This window comes from Pseudoliparis swirei, chromosome 22 (genome assembly GCF_029220125.1).
Source record: "Pseudoliparis swirei isolate HS2019 ecotype Mariana Trench chromosome 22, NWPU_hadal_v1, whole genome shotgun sequence".
Classification (NCBI taxonomy): Eukaryota; Metazoa; Chordata; class Actinopteri; order Perciformes; family Liparidae; genus Pseudoliparis; species Pseudoliparis swirei.
In genome coordinates this window covers 1,623,762-1,644,559 of record NC_079409.1, presented here as the reverse complement: position 1 = coordinate 1,644,559, position 20,798 = coordinate 1,623,762, and the positions used below count along the sequence as shown (strand labels likewise).

General features: G+C 55.3%; 1 protein-coding gene across 1 annotated transcript; it reads left to right on the top strand.

The window, feature by feature from the left end:
• The first annotated feature begins 10 nt into the window (after positions 1 to 10).
• Positions 11 to 12,949, top strand: atp2c1 (ATPase secretory pathway Ca2+ transporting 1). The gene is made up of 4 exons (XM_056406010.1): positions 11 to 320; positions 414 to 509; positions 12,611 to 12,752; positions 12,820 to 12,949. The coding sequence occupies exons 2-4, from the start codon at positions 450 to 452 to the stop codon at positions 12,939 to 12,941; spliced, it is 324 nt and encodes a 107-aa protein (XP_056261985.1). The 5' UTR covers positions 11 to 320; positions 414 to 449; the 3' UTR covers positions 12,942 to 12,949.
• The last annotated feature ends 7,849 nt before the right edge of the window (positions 12,950 to 20,798 follow it).

The window sequence follows — 20,798 nt, the reverse complement described above, 5'->3', positions numbered from 1 at the left end:
TCATTGAGCTCCTTAATGACGTGATATGTTCCTGATTAAAAGGTTTCACAACCACAACCTTTACAGAGAAGTTCTGGAGCCAATAACACTCAATCAATATGATAATCAATCAAATGTCCAACTGGCTTGCCGAGTGGAGCCAGGCGCTCGTGTTGTGACTCGTGTCTGTCAGTCTGGGCGTAGAGCCGGTGGACCGTGACGTCATCAGGCAGCCGCCGCGTAACGTCAGGGACAGCATCATCACCCGCGGCCTGCTGGGCAAGGTGCTGGTGTCGGCCACGGTCATCGTCTGTGGGACGCTGTTCGTCTTCTGGAGGGAGGTGCGTCACTTCCTGGTCACTTCCTGTTTCCAGAGGACAAATGAGGAATGAAACACGACGCAGTAACAGTGACTGTTGTGCTTGTTGGTCCAGCTGCAGGACAACGTGATCACGCCCCGAGACACCACCATGACCTTCACCTGCTTCGTCTTCTTCGACATGTTCAACGCTCTCAGCTCGCGCTCACAGGTAGCCTTCGAGTAGCCGGGAGCTGACCACCTTGTGGCCTTCAGGTAGCCGGTGGCCTTGTGGCCTTCAGGTAGCCGGTGGCCTTGGAGTAGCCGGTGACCTTGTGGCCTTCAGGTAGCCGGTGGCCTTCAGGTAGCCGGTGACCTTGGGGTAGCCAGTCGCCTTGTGGCCTTCGGGTAGCCGGTGACCTTCGGGTAGCCGGTGGCCTTCAGGTAGCCGGTGACCTTGTGACCTTCGGGTAGCCGGTGACCTTGTGACCTTCGGGTAGCCGGTGACCTTGTGACCTTCAGGTAGCCGGTGGCCTTCGGGTAGCCGGTGACCTTGTGACCTTCGGGTAGCCGGTGACCTTCAGGTAGCTGGTGGCCTTGGGGTAGCCGGTGACCTTCAGGTAGCCGGTGACCTTGTGACCTTCGGGTAGCCGGTGACCTTCAGGTAGCCGGTGACCTTGGGGTAGCCGGTGGCCTTGGGGTAGCCGGTGACCTTGGGGTAGCCGGTGACCTTGGGGTAGCTGGTGCCCTTGGGGTAGCCGGTGCCCTTGGGGTAGCCTGTGACCTTGTGACCTTCAGGTAGCCGGTGGCCTTCAGGTAGCCGGTGACCTTGGGGTAGCCAGTGACCTTCGGGTAGCCGGTGGCCTTCGGGTAGCCGGTGACCTTGTGGCCTTCAGGTAGCCGGTGACCTTGTGACCTTCGGGTAACTGGTGACCTTGTGACCTTCGGGTAGCCGGTGACCTTCGAGTAGCCGGTGACCTTGTGACCTTCAGGTAGCCGGTGGCCTTCGGGTAGCCGGTGACCTTCGGGTAGCCGGTGGCCTTCAGGTAGCCGGTGACCTTGTGACCTTCGGGTAGCCGGTGACCTTCAGGTAGCTGGTGGCCTTGGGGTAGCCGGTGACCTTCAGGTAGCTGGTGAGCTTCAGGTAGCCGGTGGCCTTGGGGTAGCCGGTGACCTTGTGGCCTTCAGGTAGCCGGTGGCCTTGTGACCTTCAGGTAGCCGGTGACCTTGTGGCCTTCAGGTAGCCGGTGGGCTTGTGACCTTCAGGTAGCCGGTGACCTTCAGGTAGCCGGTGACCTTGGGGTAGCCGGTGACCTTGTGGCCTTCAGGTAGCCGGTGGCCTTGTGACCTTCAGGTAGCCGGTGACCTTGGGGTAGCCGGTGCCCTTGGGGTAGCATGTGACCTTGTGACCTTCAGGTAGCCGGTGACCTTATGACCTTCAGGTAGCCGGTGGCCTTCAGGTAGCCGGTGACCTTGGGGTAGCCGGTGGCCTTCAGGTAGCGGGTGACCTTGGGTTAGCCGGTGACCTTGGGGTAGCCGGTGACCTGGTGGCCTTCAGGTAGCGGGTGACCTTGGGGTAGTCGGTGGCCTTGTGACCTTCAGGTAGCCGGTGGCCTTGGGGTAGCCGGTGACCTTGTGACCTTCAGGTAGCCGGTGACCTTGGGGTAGCCGGTGCCATTGGGGTAGCCGGTGACCTCGTGACCTTCAGGTAGCCGGTGCCCCTGGGGTAGCCTGTGACCTTGTGACCTTCAGGTAGCCGGTGACCTTGTGACCTTCAGGTAGCCGGTGGCCTTCAGGTAGCCGGTGGCCTTGTGGCCTTCAGGTAGCCGGTGACCTTGGGGTAGCCGGTGGCCTTGTGGCCTTCAGGTAGCCGGTGACCTTGGGGTAGCTGGTGACCTTGTGACCTTCAGGTAGCCGGTGACCTTGTGGCCTTCAGGTAGCCGGTGGCCTTGGGGTAGCCGGTGACCTTGGGGTAGCCGGTGACCTTCAGGTACCCGGTGACCTTGGGGTAGCCGGTGCCCTTGGGGTAGCCGGTGACCTCGTGCCCTTCAGGTAGCCGGTGCCCTTGGGGTAGCCTGTGACCTTGTGACCTTCAGGTAGCCGGTGACCTTGTGACCTTCAGGTAGCCGGTGGCCTTCAGGTAGCCGGTGACATTGGGGTAGCCGGTGGCCTTGTGGCCTTCAGGTAGCCGGTGACCTTGGGGTAGCCGGTGGCCTTGTGGCCTTCAGGTAGCCGGTGACCTTATGACCTTCAGGTAGCCGGTGGCCTTCAGGTAGCCGGTGACCTTGGGGTAGCCGGTGGCCTTCAGGTAGCGGGTGACCTTGGGGTAGCCGGTGACCTTGGGGTAGCCGGTGACCTTGTGGCCTTCAGGTAGCTGGTGACCTTGGGGTAGCCGGTGACCTTGTGGCCTTCTGGTCGCCGGTGGCCTTCAGGTAGCCGGTGGCCTTGGGGTAGCCGGTGACCTTGTGGCCTTCAGGTAGCTGGTGACCTTGGGGTAGCCGGTGCCCTTGGGGTAGCCTGTGACCTTGTGACCTTCAGGTAGCCGGTGACCTTGTGACCTTCAGGTAGCCGGTGGCCTTCAGGTAGCCGGTGACCTTGGGGTAGCCGGTGGCCTTGTGGCCTTCAGGTAGCCGGTGACCTTGGGGTAGCCGGTGACCTTGTGGTAGCCGGTGACCTTGTGGCCTTCAGGTAGCCGGTGACCTTGGGGTAGCCGGTGACCTTGTGGCCTTCAGGTAGCCGGTGACCTTGGGGTAGCCGGTGACCTTGTGGCCTTCAGATAGCCGGTGACCTTGTGACCTTCGGGTAGCCAGTGACCTTCGGGTAGCCGGTGGCCTTCAGGTAGCCGGTGACCTTGTGACCTTCAGGTAGCCGGTGGCCTTCGGGTAGCCGGTGACCTTCGGGTAGCCGGTGGCCTTCAGGTAGCCGGTGACCTTGTGACCTTCGGGTAGCCGGTGACCTTCAGGTAGCTGGTGGCCTTGGGGTAGCCGGTGACCTTCAGGTAGCTGGTGAGCTTCAGGTAGCCGGTGGCCTTGGGGTAGCCGGTGACCTTGTGGCCTTCATGTAGCCGGTGGCCTTCAGGTAGCCGGTGGCCTTGTGACCTTCAGGTAGCCGGTGACCTTGTGGCCTTCAGGTAGCCGGTGGCCTTGTGACCTTCAGGTAGCCGGTGACCTTGTGACCTTCAGGTAGCCGGTGACCTTGGGGTAGCCGGTGCCCTTGGGGTAGCCTGTGACCTTGTGACCTGCAGGTAGCCGGTGACCTTATGACCTTCAGGTAGCCAGTGGCCTTCAGGTAGCCGGTGACCTTGGGGTAGCCGGTGGCCTTGTGGCCTTCAGGTAGCGGGTGACCTTGGGGTAGCCGGTGACCTTGTGTCCTTCAGGTAGCTGGTGACCTTGGGGTAGCCGGTGACCTTGTGGCCTTCAGGTAGCCGGTGACCTTGGGGTAGCCGGTGGCCTTGTGACCTTCAGGTAGCCGGTGGCCTTGGTGTAGCCGGAGACCTTGGGGTAGCCGGTGACCTTGTGACCTTCAGGTAGCCGGTGACCTTGGGGTAGCCGGTGCCATTGGGGTAGCCGGTGACCTCGTGACCTTCAGGTAGCCGGTGCCCTTGGGGTAGCCTGTGACCTTGTGACCTTCAGGTAGCCGGTGACCTTGTGACCTTCAGGTAGCCAGTGGCCTTCAGGTAGCCGGTGACCTTGGGGTAGCCGGTGGCCTTGTGGCCTTCAGGTAGCCGGTGACCTTGGGGTAGCCGGTGACCTTGTGACCTTCAGGTAGCCGGTGGCCTTCAGGTAGCCGGTGGCCTTGGGGTAGCCGGTGACCTTGGGGTAGCCTGTGACCTTGTGACCTTCAGGTAGCCGGTGACCTTGTGACCTTCAGGTAGCCGGTGGCCTTCAGGTAGCCGGTGACCTTGGGGTAGCCGGTGGCCTTGTGGCCTTCAGGTAGCCGGTGACCTTGGGGTAGCCGGTGACCTTGTGGTAGCCGGTGACCTTGTGGCCTTCAGGTAGCCGGTGACCTTGGGGTAGCCGGTGACCTTGTGGCCTTCAGGTAGCCGGTGACCTTGGGGTAGCCGGTGACCTTGTGGCCTTCAGGTAGCCGGTGACCTTGTGACCTTCGGGTAACCGGTGACCTTGTGACCTTCGGGTAGCCGGTGACCTTCGGGTAGCCGGTGGCCTTCAGGTAGCCGGTGACCTTGTGACCTTCAGGTAGCCGGTGGCCTTCGGGTAGCCGGTGGCCTTCAGGTAGCCGGTGACCTTGTGACCTTCGGGTAGCCAGTGACCTTCAGGTAGCTGGTGGCCTTGGGGTAGCCGGTGACCTTCAGGTAGCTGGTGAGCTTCAGGTAGCCGGTGGCCTTGGGGTAGCCGGTGACCTTGTGGCCTTCAGGTAGCCGGTGGCCTTCAGGTAGCCGGTGGCCTTGTGACCTTCAGGTAGCCGGTGACCTTGTGGCCTTCAGGTAGCCGGTGGCCTTGTGACCTTCAGGTAGCCGGTGACCTTGTGACCTTCAGGTAGCCGGTGACCTTGGGGTAGCCGGTGACCATGTGGCCTTCAGGTAGCCGGTGGCCTTGTGACCTTCAGGTAGCCGGTGACCTTGGGGTAGCCGGTGACCTTGGGGTAGCCGGTGCCCTTGGGGTAGCCTGTGACCTTGTGACCTTCAGGTAGCCGGTGACCTTATGACCTTCAGGTAGCCAGTGGCCTTCAGGTAGCCGGTGACCTTGGGGTAGCCGGTGGCCTTGTGGCCTTCAGGTAGCGGGTGACCTTGGGGTAGCCGGTGACCTTGTGTCCTTCAGGTAGCCGGTGACCTTGGGGTAGCCGGTGACCTTGTGGCCTTCAGGTAGCCGGTGACCTTGGGGTAGCCGGTGGCCTTGTGACCTTCAGGTAGCCGGTGGCCTTGGTGTAGCCGGTGACCTTGGGGTAGCCGGTGACCTTGTGACCTTCAGGTAGCCGGTGACCTTGGGGTAGCTGGTGACCTTGGGGTAGCCGGTGCCATTGGGGTAGCCGGTGACCTCGTGACCTTCAGGTAGCCGGTGCCCTTGGGGTAGCCTGTGACCTTGTGACCTTCAGGTAGCCGGTGACCTTGTGACCTTCAGGTAGCCGGTGGCCTTCAGGTAGCCGGTGGCCTTCAGGTAGCCGGTGACCTTGGGGTAGCCGGTGGCCTTGTGGCCTTCAGGTAGCCGGTGACCTTGGGGTAGCCGGTGACCTTGTGACCTTCAGGTAGCCGGTGGCCTTCAGGTAGCCGGTGGCCTTGGGGTAGCCGGTGACCTTGGGGTAGCCGGTGACCTTCAGGTAGCCGGTGACCTTGGGGTAGCCGGTGCCCTTGGGGTAGCCGGTGACCTCGTGACCTTCAGGTAGCCGGTGCCCTTGGGGTAGCCTGTGACCTTCAGGTAGCCGGTGACCTTGTGACCTTCAGGTAGCCGGTGGCCTTCAGGTAGCCGGTGACATTGGGGTAGCCGGTGGCCTTGTGGCCTTCAGGTAGCCGGTGACCTTGGGGTAGCCGGTGGCCTTGTGGCTTTCAGGTAGCCGGTGACCTTGGAGTAGCCGGTGACCTTGTGACCTTCAGGTAGCCGGTGACCTTGTGGCCTTCAGGTAGCCGGTGGCCTTGGAGTAGCCGGTGACCTTGTGGCCTTCAGGTAGCCGGTGACCTTGTGACCTTCAGGTAGCCGGTGACCTTGGAGTAGCCGGTGGCCTTGTGGCCTTCAGGTAGCCGGTGGCCTTGTGGCCTTCGGGTAGCCGGTGACCTTCGGGTAGCCGGTGACCTTCGGGTAGCCGGTGGCCTTCAGGTAGCCGGTGGCCTTCAGGTAGCCGGTGACCTTGTGACCTTCGGGTAGCCGGTGACCTTCAGGTAGCTGGTGGCCTTGGGGTAGCCGGTGGCCTTGGGGTAGCCTGTGACCTTGTGACCTTCAGGTAGCCGGTGACCTTGTGACCTTCGGGTAGCCGGTGACCTTCGGGTAGCCGGTGACCTTGTGACCTTCAGGTAGCCGGTGGCCTTCGGGTAGCCGGTGACCTTCGGGTAGCCGGTGGCCTTCAGGTAGCCGGTGGCCTTCAGGTAGCCGGTGACCTTGTGACCTTCGGGTAGCCGGTGACCTTGGGGTAGCCGGTGACCTTCAGGTAGCCGGTGGCCTTGGGGTAGCCGGTGACCTTGGGGTAGCCGGTGGCCTTGTGGCCTTCAGGTAGCGGGTGACCTTGGGGTAGCCGGTGACCTTGTGTCCTTCAGGTAGCCGGTGACCTTGGGGTAGCCGGTGACCTTGTGGCCTTCAGGTAGCCGGTGACCTTGGGGTAGCCGGTGGCCTTGTGACCTTCAGGTAGCCGGTGGCCTTGTGGCCTTCAGGTAGCCGGTGGCCTTGGGGTAGCCGGTGACCTTGGGGTAGCCGGTGACCTTGGGGTAGCCGGTGCCATTGGGGTAGCCGGTGACCTCGTGACCTTCAGGTAGCCGGTGCCCTTGGGGTAGCCTGTGACCTTGTGACCTTCAGGTAGCCGGTGACCTTGTGACCTTCAGGTAGCCGGTGGCCTTCAGGTAGCCGGTGACCTTGGGGTAGCCGGTGGCCTTGTGGCCTTCAGGTAGCCGGTGACCTTGGGGTAGCCGGTGACCTTGTGACCTTCAGGTAGCCGGTGACCGTGTGGCCTTCAGGTAGCCGGTGGCCTTGGGGTAGCCGGTGACCTTCAGGTAGCCGGTGACCTTCAGGTAGCCGGTGACCTTGGGGTAGCCGGTGACCTCGTGACCTTCAGGTAGCCGGTGCCCTTGGGGTAGCCTGTGACCTTGTGACCTTCAGGTAGCCGGTGACCTTGTGACCTTCAGGTAGCCGGTGGCCTTCAGGTAGCCGGTGACATTGGGGTAGCCGGTGGCCTTGTGGCCTTCAGGTAGCCGGTGACCTTGGGGTAGCCGGTGGCCTTGTGGCCTTCAGGTAGCCGGTGACCTTGGAGTAGCCGGTGACCTTGTGACCTTCAGGTAGCCGGTGACCTTGTGGCCTTCAGGTAGCCGGTGACCTTGTGGCCTTCAGATAGCCGGTGGCCTTGTGGCCTTCAGGTAGCCGGTGGCCTTGGAGTAGCCGGTGACCTTGTGGCCTTCAGGTAGCCGGTGGCCTTGTGGCCTTCAGGTAGCCGGTGACCTTGTGACCTTCAGGTAGCCGGTGACCTTGGGGTAGCCGGTGGCCTTGTGGCCTTCAGGTAGCCGGTGGCCTTGTGGCCTTCGGGTAGCCGGTGACCTTCAGGTAGCCGGTGACCTTGGGGTAGCCGGTGACCTTGGGGTAGCCGGTGCCATTGGGGTAGCCGGTGACCTCGTGACCTTCAGGTAGCCGGTGCCCTTGGGGTAGCCTGTGACCTTGTGACCTTCAGGTAGCCGGTGGCCTTCAGGTAGCCGGTGGCCTTGTGGCCTTCAGGTAGCCGGTGACCTTGGGGTAGCCGGTGACCTTGTGACCTTCAGGTAGCCGGTGACCGTGTGGCCTTCAGGTAGCCGGTGGCCTTGGGGTAGCCGGTGACCTTCAGGTAGCCGGTGACCTTGGGGTAGCCGGTGCCCTTGGGGTAGCCGGTGACCTCGTGACCTTCAGGTAGCCGGTGCCCTTGGGGTAGCCTGTGACCTTGTGACCTTCAGGTAGCCGGTGACCTTGTGACCTTCAGGTAGCCGGTGGCCTTCAGGTAGCCGGTGACATTGGGGTAGCCGGTGGCCTTGTGGCCTTCAGGTAGCCGGTGACCTTGGGGTAGCCGGTGGCCTTGTGGCCTTCAGGTAGCCGGTGACCTTGGAGTAGCCGGTGACCTTGTGACCTTCAGGTAGCCGGTGACCTTGTGGCCTTCAGGTAGCCGGTGGCCTTGTGGCCTTCAGGTAGCCGGTGACCTTGTGGCCTTCAGATAGCCGGTGGCCTTGTGGCCTTCAGGTAGCCGGTGGCCTTGGAGTAGCCGGTGACCTTGTGGCCTTCAGGTAGCCGGTGACCTTGTGACCTTCAGGTAGCCGGTGACCTTGGGGTAGCCGGTGGCCTTATGGCCTTCAGGTAGCCGGTGGCCTTGTGGCCTTCGGGTAGCCGGTGACCTTCAGGTAGCTGGTGGCCTTGGGGTAGCCGGTGGCCTTGGGGTAGCCTGTGACCTTGTGACCTTCGGGTAGCCGGTGACCTTCGGGTAGCCGGTGACCTTGTGACCTTCAGGTAGCCGGTGGCCTTCGGGTAGCCGGTGACCTTCGGGTAGCCGGTGGCCTTCAGGTAGCCGGTGACCTTGTGACCTTCGGGTAGCCGGTGACCTTCAGGTAGCTGGTGGCCTTGGGGTAGCCGGTGACCTTCAGGTAGCCGGTGGCCTTGGGGTAGCCGGTGACCTTGTGGCCTTCAGGTAGCCGGTGACCTTGGGGTAGCCGGTGACCTTGTGGCCTTCTGGTCGCCGGTGGCCTTCAGGTAGCCGGTGGCCTTGGGGTAGCCGGTGACCTTGTGGCCTTCAGGTAGCCGGTGACCTTGGGGTAGCCGGTGACCTTGTGGCCTTCTGGTCGCCGGTGGCCTTGTGACCTTCGGGTAGCCGGTGACCTTCAGGTAGCTGGTGGCCTTGGGGTAGCCGGTGGCCTTGGGGTAGCCTGTGACCTTGTGACCTTCAGGTAGCCGGTGACCTTGTGACCTTCGGGTAGCCGGTGACCTTCGGGTAGCCGGTGACCTTGTGACCTTCAGGTAGCCGGTGGCCTTCGGGTAGCCGGTGACCTTCGGGTAGCCGGTGGCCTTCAGGTAGCCGGTGGCCTTCAGGTAGCCGGTGACCTTGTGACCTTCGGGTAGCCGGTGACCTTGGGGTAGCCGGTGACCTTCAGGTAGCCGGTGGCCTTGGGGTAGCCGGTGACCTTGGGGTAGCCGGTGGCCTTGTGGCCTTCAGGTAGCGGGTGACCTTGGGGTAGCCGGTGACCTTGTGTCCTTCAGGTAGCCGGTGACCTTGGGGTAGCCGGTGACCTTGTGGCCTTCAGGTAGCCGGTGACCTTGGGGTAGCCGGTGGCCTTGTGACCTTCAGGTAGCCGGTGGCCTTGTGGCCTTCAGGTAGCCGGTGGCCTTGGGTAGCCGTGACCTTGGGGTAGCCGGTGACCTTGGGGTAGCCGTGCCATTGGGGTAGCCGTGACCTCGTGACCTTCAGGTAGCCGGTGCCCTTGGGGTAGCCTGTGACCTTGTGACCTTCAGGTAGCCGGTGACCTTGTGACCTTCAGGTAGCCGGTGGCCTTCAGGTAGCCGGTGACCTTGGGGTAGCCGGTGGCCTTGTGGCCTTCAGGTAGCCGGTGACCTTGGGGTAGCCGGTGACCTTGTGACCTTCAGGTAGCCGGTGACCGTGTGGCCTTCAGGTAGCCGGTGGCCTTGGGGTAGCCAGTGACCTTCAGGTAGCCGGTGACCTTCAGGTAGCCGGTGACCTTGGGGTAGCCGGTGCCCTTGGGGTAGCCGGTGACCTCGTGACCTTCAGGTAGCCGGTGCCCTTGGGGTAGCCTGTGACCTTGTGACCTTCAGGTAGCCGGTGACCTTGTGACCTTCAGGTAGCCGGTGGCCTTCAGGTAGCCGGTGACATTGGGGTAGCCGGTGGCCTTGTGGCCTTCAGGTAGCCGGTGACCTTGGGGTAGCCGGTGGCCTTGTGGCCTTCAGGTAGCCGGTGACCTTGGAGTAGCCGGTGACCTTGTGACCTTCAGGTAGCCGGTGACCTTGTGGCCTTCAGGTAGCCGGTGGCCTTGTGGCCTTCAGGTAGCCGGTGACCTTGTGGCCTTCAGATAGCCGGTGGCCTTGTGGCCTTCAGGTAGCCGGTGGCCTTGGAGTAGCCGGTGACCTTGTGGCCTTCAGGTAGCCGGTGGCCTTGTGGCCTTCAGGTAGCCGGTGACCTTGTGACCTTCAGGTAGCCGGTGACCTTGGGGTAGCCGGTGGCCTTGTGGCCTTCAGGTAGCCGGTGGCCTTGTGGCTCGGTAGCCGTGACCTTCAGGTAGCCGGTGACCTTGGGGTAGCCGGTGACCTTGGGGTAGCCGGTGCCATTGGGGTAGCCGGTGACCTCGTGACCTTCAGGTAGCCGGTGCCTTGGGGTAGCCGATGACCTTGTGACCTTCAGGTAGCCGGTGGCCTTCAGGTAGCCGGTGGCCTTGTGGCCTTCAGGTAGCCGGTGACCTTGGGGTAGCCGGTGACCTTGTGACCTTCAGGTAGCCGGTGACCGTGTGGCCTTCAGGTAGCCGGTGGCCTTGGGGTAGCCGGTGACCTTCAGGTAGCCGGTGACCTTGGGGTAGCCGGTGCCCTTGGGGTAGCCGGTGACCTCGTGACCTTCAGGTAGCCGGTGCCCTTGGGGTAGCCTGTGACCTTGTGACCTTCAGGTAGCCGGTGACCTTGTGACCTTCAGGTAGCCGGTGGCCTTCAGGTAGCCGGTGACATTGGGGTAGCCGGTGGCCTTGTGGCCTTCAGGTAGCCGGTGACCTTGGGGTAGCCGGTGGCCTTGTAACATTCAGGTAGCCGGTGACCTTGGAGTAGCCGGTGACCTTGTGACCTTCAGGTAGCCGGTGACCTTGTGGCCTTCAGGTAGCCGGTGGCCTTGTGGCCTTCAGGTAGCCGGTGGCCTTGTGGCCTTCAGGTAGCCGGTGACCTTGTGGCCTTCAGATAGCCGGTGGCCTTGTGGCCTTCAGGTAGCCGGTGGCCTTGGAGTAGCCGGTGACCTTGTGGCCTTCAGGTAGCCGGTGACCTTGTGACCTTCAGGTAGCCGGTGACCTTGGGGTAGCCGGTGGCCTTATGGCCTTCAGGTAGCCGGTGGCCTTGTGGCCTTCGGGTAGCCGTGACCTTCAGGTAGCTGGTGGCCTGGGGTAGCCGGTGGCCTTGGGGTAGCCTGTGACCTTGTGACCTTCGGGTAGCCGGTGACCTTCGGGTAGCCGGTGACCTTGTGACCTTCAGGTAGCCGGTGGCCTTGGTAGCCGGTGACCTTCGGGTAGCCGGTGGCCTTCAGGTAGCCGGTGACCTTGTGACCTTCGGGTAGCCGGTGACCTTCAGGTAGCTGGTGGCCTTGGGTAGCGGTGACCTTCAGGTAGCCGTGACCTTGTGGCCTTCAGGTAGCCGGTGACCTTGGGGTAGCCGGTGACCTTGTGGCCTTCTGGTCGCCGGTGGCCTTCAGGTAGCCGGTGGCCTTGGGGTAGCCGGTGACCTTGTGGCCTTCAGGTAGCCGGTGACCTTGGGGTAGCCGGTGACCTTGTGGCCTTCTGGTCGCCGGTGGCCTTCAGGTAGCCGGTGGCCTTGGGTTAGCCGGTGACCTTGTGGCCTTCAGGTAGCCGGTGACCTTGGGGTAGCCGGTGCCCTTGGGGTAGCCTGTGACCTTGTGACCTTCAGGTAGCCGGTGACCTTGTGGTAGCCGGTGACCTTGTGGCCTTCAGGTAGCCGGTGACCTTGGGTAGCCGGTTACCTTGTGGCCTTCAGGTAGCCGGTGACCTTGGGGTAGCCGGTGGCCTTGCCTTGGGGTAGCCGGTGACCTTGTGGCCTTCAGGTAGCCGGTGACCTTGGGGTAGCCGGTTACCTTGTGGCCTTCAGGTAGCCGGTGACCTTGGGGTAGCCGGTGGCCTTGTGGCCTTCAGGTAGCCGGTGACCTTGGGGTAGCCGGTGGCCTTGGGTTAGCCGGTGACCTTGTGGCCTTCAGGTAGCCGGTGACCTTGGGGTAGCCGGTGCCCTTGGGGTAGCCTGTGACCTTGTGACCTTCAAGTAGCCGGTGACCTTGTGACCTTCAGGTAGCCGGTGACCTTGTGGTAGCCGGTGACCTTGTGGCCTTCAGGTAGCCGGTGACCTTGGGGTAGCCGGTTACCTTGTGGCCTTCAGGTAGCCGGTGACCTTGGGGTAGCCGGTGGCCTTGTGGCCTTCAGGTAGCCGGTGACCTTGGGGTAGCCGGTGACCTTGTGGCCTTCAGGTAGCCGTTGACCTTGGGGTAGCCGGTTACCTTGTGGCCTTCAGGTAGCCGGTGACCTTGGGGTAGCCGGTGGCCTTGTGGCCTTCAGGTAGCCGGTGACCTTGGGGTAGCCGGTGACCTTGTGGCCTTCAGGTAGCCGGTGACCTTGGGGTAGCTGGTGACCTTGTGGCCTTCAGGTAGCCGGTGACCTTCAGGTAGCCGGTGGCCTTGTGGCCTTCAGGTAGCCGGTGACCTTGGGGTAGCCGGTGACCTTGTGGCCTTCAGGTAGCCGGTGACCTTGGGGTAGCTGGTGACCTTGTGGCCTTCAGGTAGCCGGTGACCTTCAGGTAGCCGGTGGCCTTGTGGCCTTCAGGTAGCCGGTGGCATGTTTCTTAAATCCTTCGGTCGTTGTTGTTTGGACATGAATTGAACTTTAATACAATAACAGGCGGACATGTTGGACATTGGATCAGCTGCTCGATATCAGTCCTGATCTCTGGTTCTGGTCCTCCTCAGACCTGTATGGTCCATGAACTGGGTCTGTGCAGCAACAGGACCTTCTGCTATGCCGTGCTGGCCTCCATCATGGGGCAGCTGCTCGTCATCTACTTTCCTCCACTGCAGAACGTGTTCCAGACGGAGAGCCTCAGCGTCTTTGGTGAGTCCAGTCGAGAGGAACTTGTCCTAAAGATCTGCAGGGCTTGACGTGTCCTGGTCCTCCTCAGACCTGCTGTTCCTCGTGACCCTGACCTCCTCGGTGTGTCTGGTTTCTGAGGCCATAAAGCTGATGGAGAGGTGGAGGGGAGTCGAGAGGAGTCCACCCTCCGACTGCTTCCACGAGGTATGACCTCCCCCACACCCCACCCCCTCTGAAGGACTCTGAGGACTTTGAGGAGGATGAGTGCTGTGGTTCATTGAGACTCTGGTCTGGGACCGGAGGAAGCTCCCGGCTTCACCTGGTGGATCTGAGCCAGCATCGGGGTCCCCGGCTGCCGCTGGGTGTAGATCTCGACTCTCTGGAGAAACCCCTTCATCTCCCGGTCTTCAGGACCGGCTCTCTGGAGGAACCCTGTGGAGAGTCGTGTGCAATTGTTCTTTTTTATTCTCGTGGTGATGAGGTGTCGACCACTAAAGACTGCTTTGGTTCCTCTTGGTTATGGTTTAGTGTGATGGAGGTGATGGAGGTCCCTCAGGACTCCTGAAGGTCTCCTGAAGGACTATTAATCCAGAAACTTGAGTTCTATGTGGAGCATTGCAGACTGAAACGTAGTCCATAAAGAAACGGATTTACAACGAGCTACAATCACAAATGGACTATCTGACCATGTTAATTCTGTTTTACACTTTATTGTGATTGTTTTGACTATAATCAATATTATTACTACGCCAGCCTTGTTTAAGAGTAGACTGCAATGTCATTCTGGCATTAATTATACTTTACAAACCCTGACACTTCAGGCTTGTTTGATCTCATTCTGTCCTTGATTGATTGATTGATCATCTCCTGGAGTTCACGTGAAACATGGAGCTTGCTTTTTGTTTTTGTTTGCTAATCAAAGATGCTAATGTTAGCGACACAAGCTGGCTAACCTGATTAGCATTAATTAGCTCACAAGTCTCATGATTATTCTTGTTAAATTATTTAAATCACAAGTCAAATAGAGAACGTCAGCAGATCCTTTTTAGTTTACTTTAGACCAAATGAACTGCCGAGGTGTTCTGTACCTGTTCCTTCTTTAATAAACAAACTCTTTAGTGACCAGCTTCTCATCATGTCCTCATAGCAACAGTTAAGTGGCCCACATGCTGCCCCACGAGAGAGCTTGTAGTACCATGTTACTCCACTAGAGAGCTTGTAGTACCATGTTACCCCACTAGAGAGCTTGTAGTACCATGTTACCCCACTAGAGAGCTTGTAGTACCATGTTACCCCACTAGAGAGCTTGTAGTACCATGTTACCCCACTAGAGAGCTTGTAGGACCATGTTACCCCACTAGAGAGCTTGTAGTACCATGTTACCCCACTAGAGAGCTTGTAGTACCATATTACCCCACTAGAGAGCTTGTAGTACCATGTTACCCCACTAGAGAGCTTGTAGTACCATATTACCCACTAGAGGGCTTGTAGTACCATGTTACCCCACTAGAGAGCTTGTAGTACCATGTTACCCCACTAGAGGGCTTGTAGTACCATGTTACCCCACTAGAGAGCGTGTAGTACCATGTTACCCCACTAGAGAGCTTGTAGTACCATGTTACCCCACTAGAGAGCTTGTCGTACCATATTACCCCACTAGAGCGCTTGTAGTACCATGTTACCCCACTAGAGAGCTTGTAGTACCATGTTACCCCACTAGAGAGCTTGTAGTACCATATTACCTGTTAAGTTGTAATAGTTCATTTTGACTTTGCACATGTACATAGGGAACATTTGTGCTTTAAATTAATACATATAGCAAGATATTATCATAGGAAATATTAGGGAGAATATTGATATTGTTGATGTGTTATGAAGCATGGAGGTAATGTCTACTCTATGTATATGTCAATGGCAGAAGTAATGTTTATAATTGTTTATGTGTTTATGATTATATGTATGCCGCATGAGAATGAAAGTTAGTTTATTGTTTCAATGTTGACATATGAGTTGGAAGCCGGTTGAAGTCCGTGACGTTGCTTGAAGCAGGAGAGTGACATGGGGGACTTTTATTTTGAAAGGGAACTTTCCTCACATAGGTGACCGGAAGTAATGTTGGTCGCGGGATCATGACGTTTGACCCGGCTATTTTATGACCCGTTGCATTACCTGTTTACGACCTGGCCGTAAGCCAACGAGAGTGTAGCATGCTGAACTGACCAATGGAACTAACTCTTAGGATTGAGAGGTGTGAATGCCGTTACTAATAAATACGGGTGGAAAGGGTGAGTTCGTTCTCTAGACGGTCGGAAGGTTACAAGACAGTTCCCTATCAGCTACTTTGCTGTTAGTCTGTGGCGTAATATTCCGGTCGGCCCTACGATCGTAGCTTCAATTTACTGCTTAGACTTCTTGCCATTAAATATTGTTAACCGTATCTATCGGATTCAGATTCTCATTTTTTAGCGAGCACGGGACCTCCAGTTTGACGCACGTTAATAGTTGGAGCCCAACGTGGACTGTTGGACCTCGTGGCTCGACAGGACCGGGCGACTTCACGCTACTCCAGACGAACAGCGAGCAACTCATACGGTAAGGCAGAACCAGTTAAATCAAATCTGCATAGTTTATGAATAGAAATTTAGCGTGTGGAGTGGTGTGAAGCCCCTCGGATAAAAATATTGACTTTTTTACCGTCGAAAACGACGATAAGGGCATAAGCCCGTGGGATAAGTTTTTGCAGCGGATTGGAGTAGTTTGTCCTATATGTTGTTTGTTTGTTGCACACAGGTGCATGCATGCTTTGTTTGTTATGTTGCATACGTATTGAATGTTTAACTTTTGTTTGTCACATGGGTCATTGCGGAGGTTTTTGTTGAGCTTGCGACGTGCACGCCCGTAAGCTTGAGCTGGGAAGTTCCGGCCATCGGCGCACATTGAAATCATTTGTGAAGAACGACACGTGGTCTAGAGTCTAATATTTAGACAGAGCGTTAGAAAACTAAAGTTAAATAACTGTTGGGTAGACTCAATTTAATAGTGTGATTGACGGCCGGCGAGCCCGATACACTTACGTGTAAGTACGCTATTAACGAACTGTTATGACCAGATCAACGTGCTAATTTTTTGTTTTAATACTGTACATGGGGTAAAAAAGTGCGAGTCAGATTCACCACGGGCCAGGTCAAACTACATTTTTTCTTGTTCCCTTTTTGAGAAGACACGAGGTCAGTGGGGGTGAGACACATTAGCATAGTAGAAGACGCCATTACGATTCGGATTAGCGCCTCCTAGAGGTTCTGAAATAGATACTTCGTAAAGGGGATTAAGGGGTTAACCTTTTAGCACCATCGTGTGGTTGGTGTTGGAAATTACATCCGACACACCAGAGTTACATGCTGCTGCTGTTTTCACCAACACATTTTGACAATTTGGATTTAAGAGATATTTTTCTTTGAGTACTATTGCCAGTGTTAAAGATATAGTGTTGGGTTTACTATTGATTTTTGATAAACAATAGTGGTTATTATTACAGTAATGCCGTTAGGCGTACGAGTAATTGATTTCCCATCACCGTTTCAGTACTGAGTTTTTATTTCTTTATCTTTTTTTTTTTTTTGATTGACAGTTTTAGAGAATAGTGTTGGGTTTACTGTTTTTTGGGAAAAGACAGTGGTTATTATTACAGTAACTGCCGTTAGGCTTACGAGTAATTGATTTCTCATCACCGTTTCAAAACTGAGTTTGTTTTTTTGTCGGTTTTAAAGGATAGTTTTGGGTTTACTGTTTTTTGGAAAAATAGTGGTTATTATTACAGTCGTCCGTTGGACGTACGAGTAATCGATTTCTCATGAGCTGTTAAGAAACTGACACCTATTTATACGACGTGCTAAATTGGCAGTTTTGTTTAAAGTAACAAATATTCTCCCATTCTACAGTATTTTGTTAAATGTTTTGTGTAATAATAACGTCCTTTTCCCATTTTTGACAGCTGCAGGCTGTACATGTCTTGATGCTTGACTGTTTTGATTGTCTGTGATTGCTGTTTAACCAAAGTAACAGTTTGGATTTTACTATTATTATTCTGCATTCGTATTACCATTTGTTCTTGTTTGGAGGTGAAAGGTGCAGGGGTGTTTTATGAGTCACCAGGACTGTGCCACAGCGGGAGGTCAGGATGCAGATCTCTCTGCCCTCCTTCCCTCCCCCCACTCCCTCGCTCCCCACATACATTAAGATTCTTGAACTGATAAAAGTAAAGAAAAGAGTGAGAAAAAATGGAGCCTGTTTTTTTAGACAAAGGACTCCCAACACTTACTTATGCGATGTGGGGGAAGGTCTTCATGAAGAAGCCGAGATGAAAGTGGAGGTTTCATGACACTGTAAAGCTGGAATACTGTAAGATATTCGCCCTGTTTCCCCTCTCCCCACCCATCCACCCACCCTAACTTTCCCTCTTCCCCCCACCCACCCTCCCAACACACACACATCGACACACGCACTCACTTAGCATATAGAGGACAAATGTTGCCCAAAGACAACATACCTTGCTCCATTCACTGTGTCCAAAGATCAATACACACACACACACACACACACATTGTGACGATGTTATGCATGTCGCATAAACATAAAAGAAACCTTTAAAATAGATTGACCTTTGAAAAGGAAACATTTTATTGACGGTTTGGAAATAATAGATGAATATTTTTGATATTGGAACACATTTGAAAGAAAAATGTATGAATCTAATTTTAATCTGAATATTCTTTTGCAGGGGAAGTTGGACCGCAGAGTAAACTTTTTCCTCCCATTTAGCTTTGTTTCTTACATTGTTTTGGATTAAATTGGTGTTGTAACTTGTGTTAACAGTAGAATGACAAAAGTCGTAACGTCTGTTTAAATCAAACCAATAACCTTTTTTCCCATTAGTAAGTTTCTTTGATTTTGGTAAGTGATGGTTGAACTATTTCGTTAAAATAACAGCTTTTCCCATTTCTTGACGGTTGATTGTTACAATATTGGCTTACAGTAACAGTTTTTTCCCATTTTGACACAATATTGTAAAATGTGTAGACTGTGAAATTCCAGTGTATAACGTTATCCCCAAACTAATTTGAATTTTGAATTTTCCCAATCGCACCACACTTGCATCTTAGACACATAGTGTATAATAATTTTCTTTTTAAATTTATCCCGAATAATTTTGAATTGTTTAGATATTTTTATTTTTCTACATGAACATTTCCTTAAATATATGAAGCCAGTCAGTACCTATTCTCTGGAAAATACCAGAGCCAACTTCAATCAAGACTCCAGTAGCTTGAAGGCCAGAAGTTGACTGGTGAGAATGCTCACGAAGAGGAGCAGAAGGAAAGTATGGTTCACGTCTCGATCGACAAACCCAACAGAACTGGTGAAGCCATTGAGCGGGCAAGACTGCTGCCACATGGCATTGCAGTGGATGATGACAACGGTCCGAGAAGATGCCTGGAGGAAGACACACCCTCAATGAAGAAGCATCCCTGAATGACGAACTTCCAACAGATACAACTCCTGTACCTTGCTGTCAGTTTAGTTCCCATCCCTTTCATCGACCCAGTCATATCTCAATACCCTCCCCGTACGCCCATAACCCCCTTATAAGAGAAGCTCTACACACCATAGTCGGTATATTAGGAGAAGAGGTACTGCCCTCTCCAACAGAGCGTTCCATTAGACATAACTGGAGATGGATGCCACCTGGACATCTCTCCCTCCCTCATCAACACCTCACAGACCCCCACCCTTAGCACAGATTCCCCAGCCCCATCCCCCAGCCTTTCCATATGACCCAGCCCCCTCAGCCGCCATCTCAGCAGAATGGCCCTGACGCAGGCCCCAAGGCACGCCGAATAAGTTTCGGAGCCATTTAAGATCTTCCGCCACGAGGGGTCTACAAGTCTGCTTCCACAGGTACTAACAGAGAGTTGAAAGAAGAGGTTTCAAACAGGATGTCCCCAACCACCAACAGAGGTTTGCAGGTGCTGAATGCTGTGGCAACAAAACATGACAACGACCAGTGATGGCTGCGTTGAGTTCTCTCCACCTTCATGTTTCTGAATCAAATGGAATTTGCTTCAGAAAAGGAGGGAGGAAGGAGATCGCTAATGTACTGCAGCTGAAATTAGACTACATTGAAAAGGCTTAAACAAGACACTTGGCATTTCAAAAGAAACATACACTCTCGCACTAACACACTCACCTACGCACACACACTTATACTCAATCACTCAGCCAATTGAAGCAGCTACCGAGAGTCGTCCTGGAACCATGAAGAAGCAACAGTCATGAAGAGACACCATAACTTACAGACCACAGTCGCCAGAGGCAATAAAGCAGCTGACCTCTAAGAGGGGAGAGCAGCAGGTGAGGTCAAACAGATGACAGCCGCTGCCATACCGGGACTCCCGGAACTTGCATTGGAGGACATCAAGCTCATGCAGACAGAAGATCCAAAGACAGTGGTGAATTGTCCAAAGAAGAAACTGATGCTGAGAGATGGTGATCAAAGGAGATTAGGGTCTGACCACGGCACACAGTTTTGCAACCAAACACGTAACACATTAAGAAACAAGCACCTACATGAAGAAATATATCTAGAGAACACATTCACAGGAGCAGGAGCAGACTATCGCCCAGGGAGGGGATAGCAGAGTTCATGGCGTGGTTTTGGAGAATGTTTGAGAAATGAACTAACCACAGTAAAGTTTTTCTTTGAGCAGGTTACCGGAGCCCACCAGGAGCCAGTGGACTAAATCCAGGTGAACAGGGTGGTTTGAGGTCATTGCAAGGACTTCACAGCGCCCTGCATGTAAGTGGTCTCACGGAGAGAATGACACCATTTTACATTGTATATTTGAAGATCTGTGGCTGAAGAATCAAACAGCCACTGAAGAGTTGCCTAATCATGAGGGTAATTCTGAAAAGATCTGAAGCCATTTCCACACATTGCTGCTTAGGAGCATCATTGTTGTAAATATGTTCATATTTGTATTATACTGAGACATTAGAGCTAGAGTTAGGACTGCAACATAGGAAGATGTGTGCCGATAACATCGACTCTCACTGCTCACCGTCTCCTGTCATTAATGGCACCTCGAGGTGCAAATGTTTTGTTTTTCCCCATAAGCTGTTTTAGGGGTTCAAGCACGAGAAAAGAGGGTGCTGGACGAATGACTGCCTGCTATCAGATCCTAGTAGGATTTGAATATTTCTATGCCCTAGTCAAGGGCCATAGATAGGATCAATTACATTTATCATAACCAGTAAAGATAAATAAAGTTAGATTGGATTGGATAAGTAATTGAGACTCTGTTGGACGACGGATGGCCATTTAATAGATGATTCCTCCCACACGGGGTGAGAAGCTGTTCCTCCGACTCAGTTAAAGATTGCGAATTCAAGCCTAGAAAGTATTAGATACTTATTAAATATAGAAATTAAAATATAGACAATTTTTCATAGTCATGTGTCACATTCTGTATAGAACTGGCCTAGTGGCCGCTGTGTGGTGTTGTGTTTTCTCATTCTCTTCAACAGCTACACCTGACGCTCCAGCATCGTCCATTGTGTGCTGACTGCCTGCTGTGAGGACCTGCCATGAGGAGCTGCCCACAGGAGCATCAGACACCATCACCCGGCTCAGAGAGACTGAGGAGCAGACGGAGAGCCATCCTGAGGACCCCTGCGATGCCATACGGAGCAGAGGACAGAACGATGCAGAGAAAGAGGGACAGATGACATCATGTGGATATGCGAATCCACCGACGGACTGACGGCTCAGCCAGTGAAAACCATGAGGAATAATATCTCCCCAGGGGCTGGGACGCCCGGGATGTATGAGACAGGTTCCAGAGAGACGAGGCTTTTTCGACCAGAGAACCACAGCATGCAGGTAGCTGCATGTAGGCCGAGATCCTTGAGAAGTCCTCAGCTGAGATTTAGTGAGTGTGAATTGCTGGTAGACAGTTAACTGCTTGCAGTCTGTGGACGCAGTAGTTCATGCTCCCTCAGCTGAGTGGGACA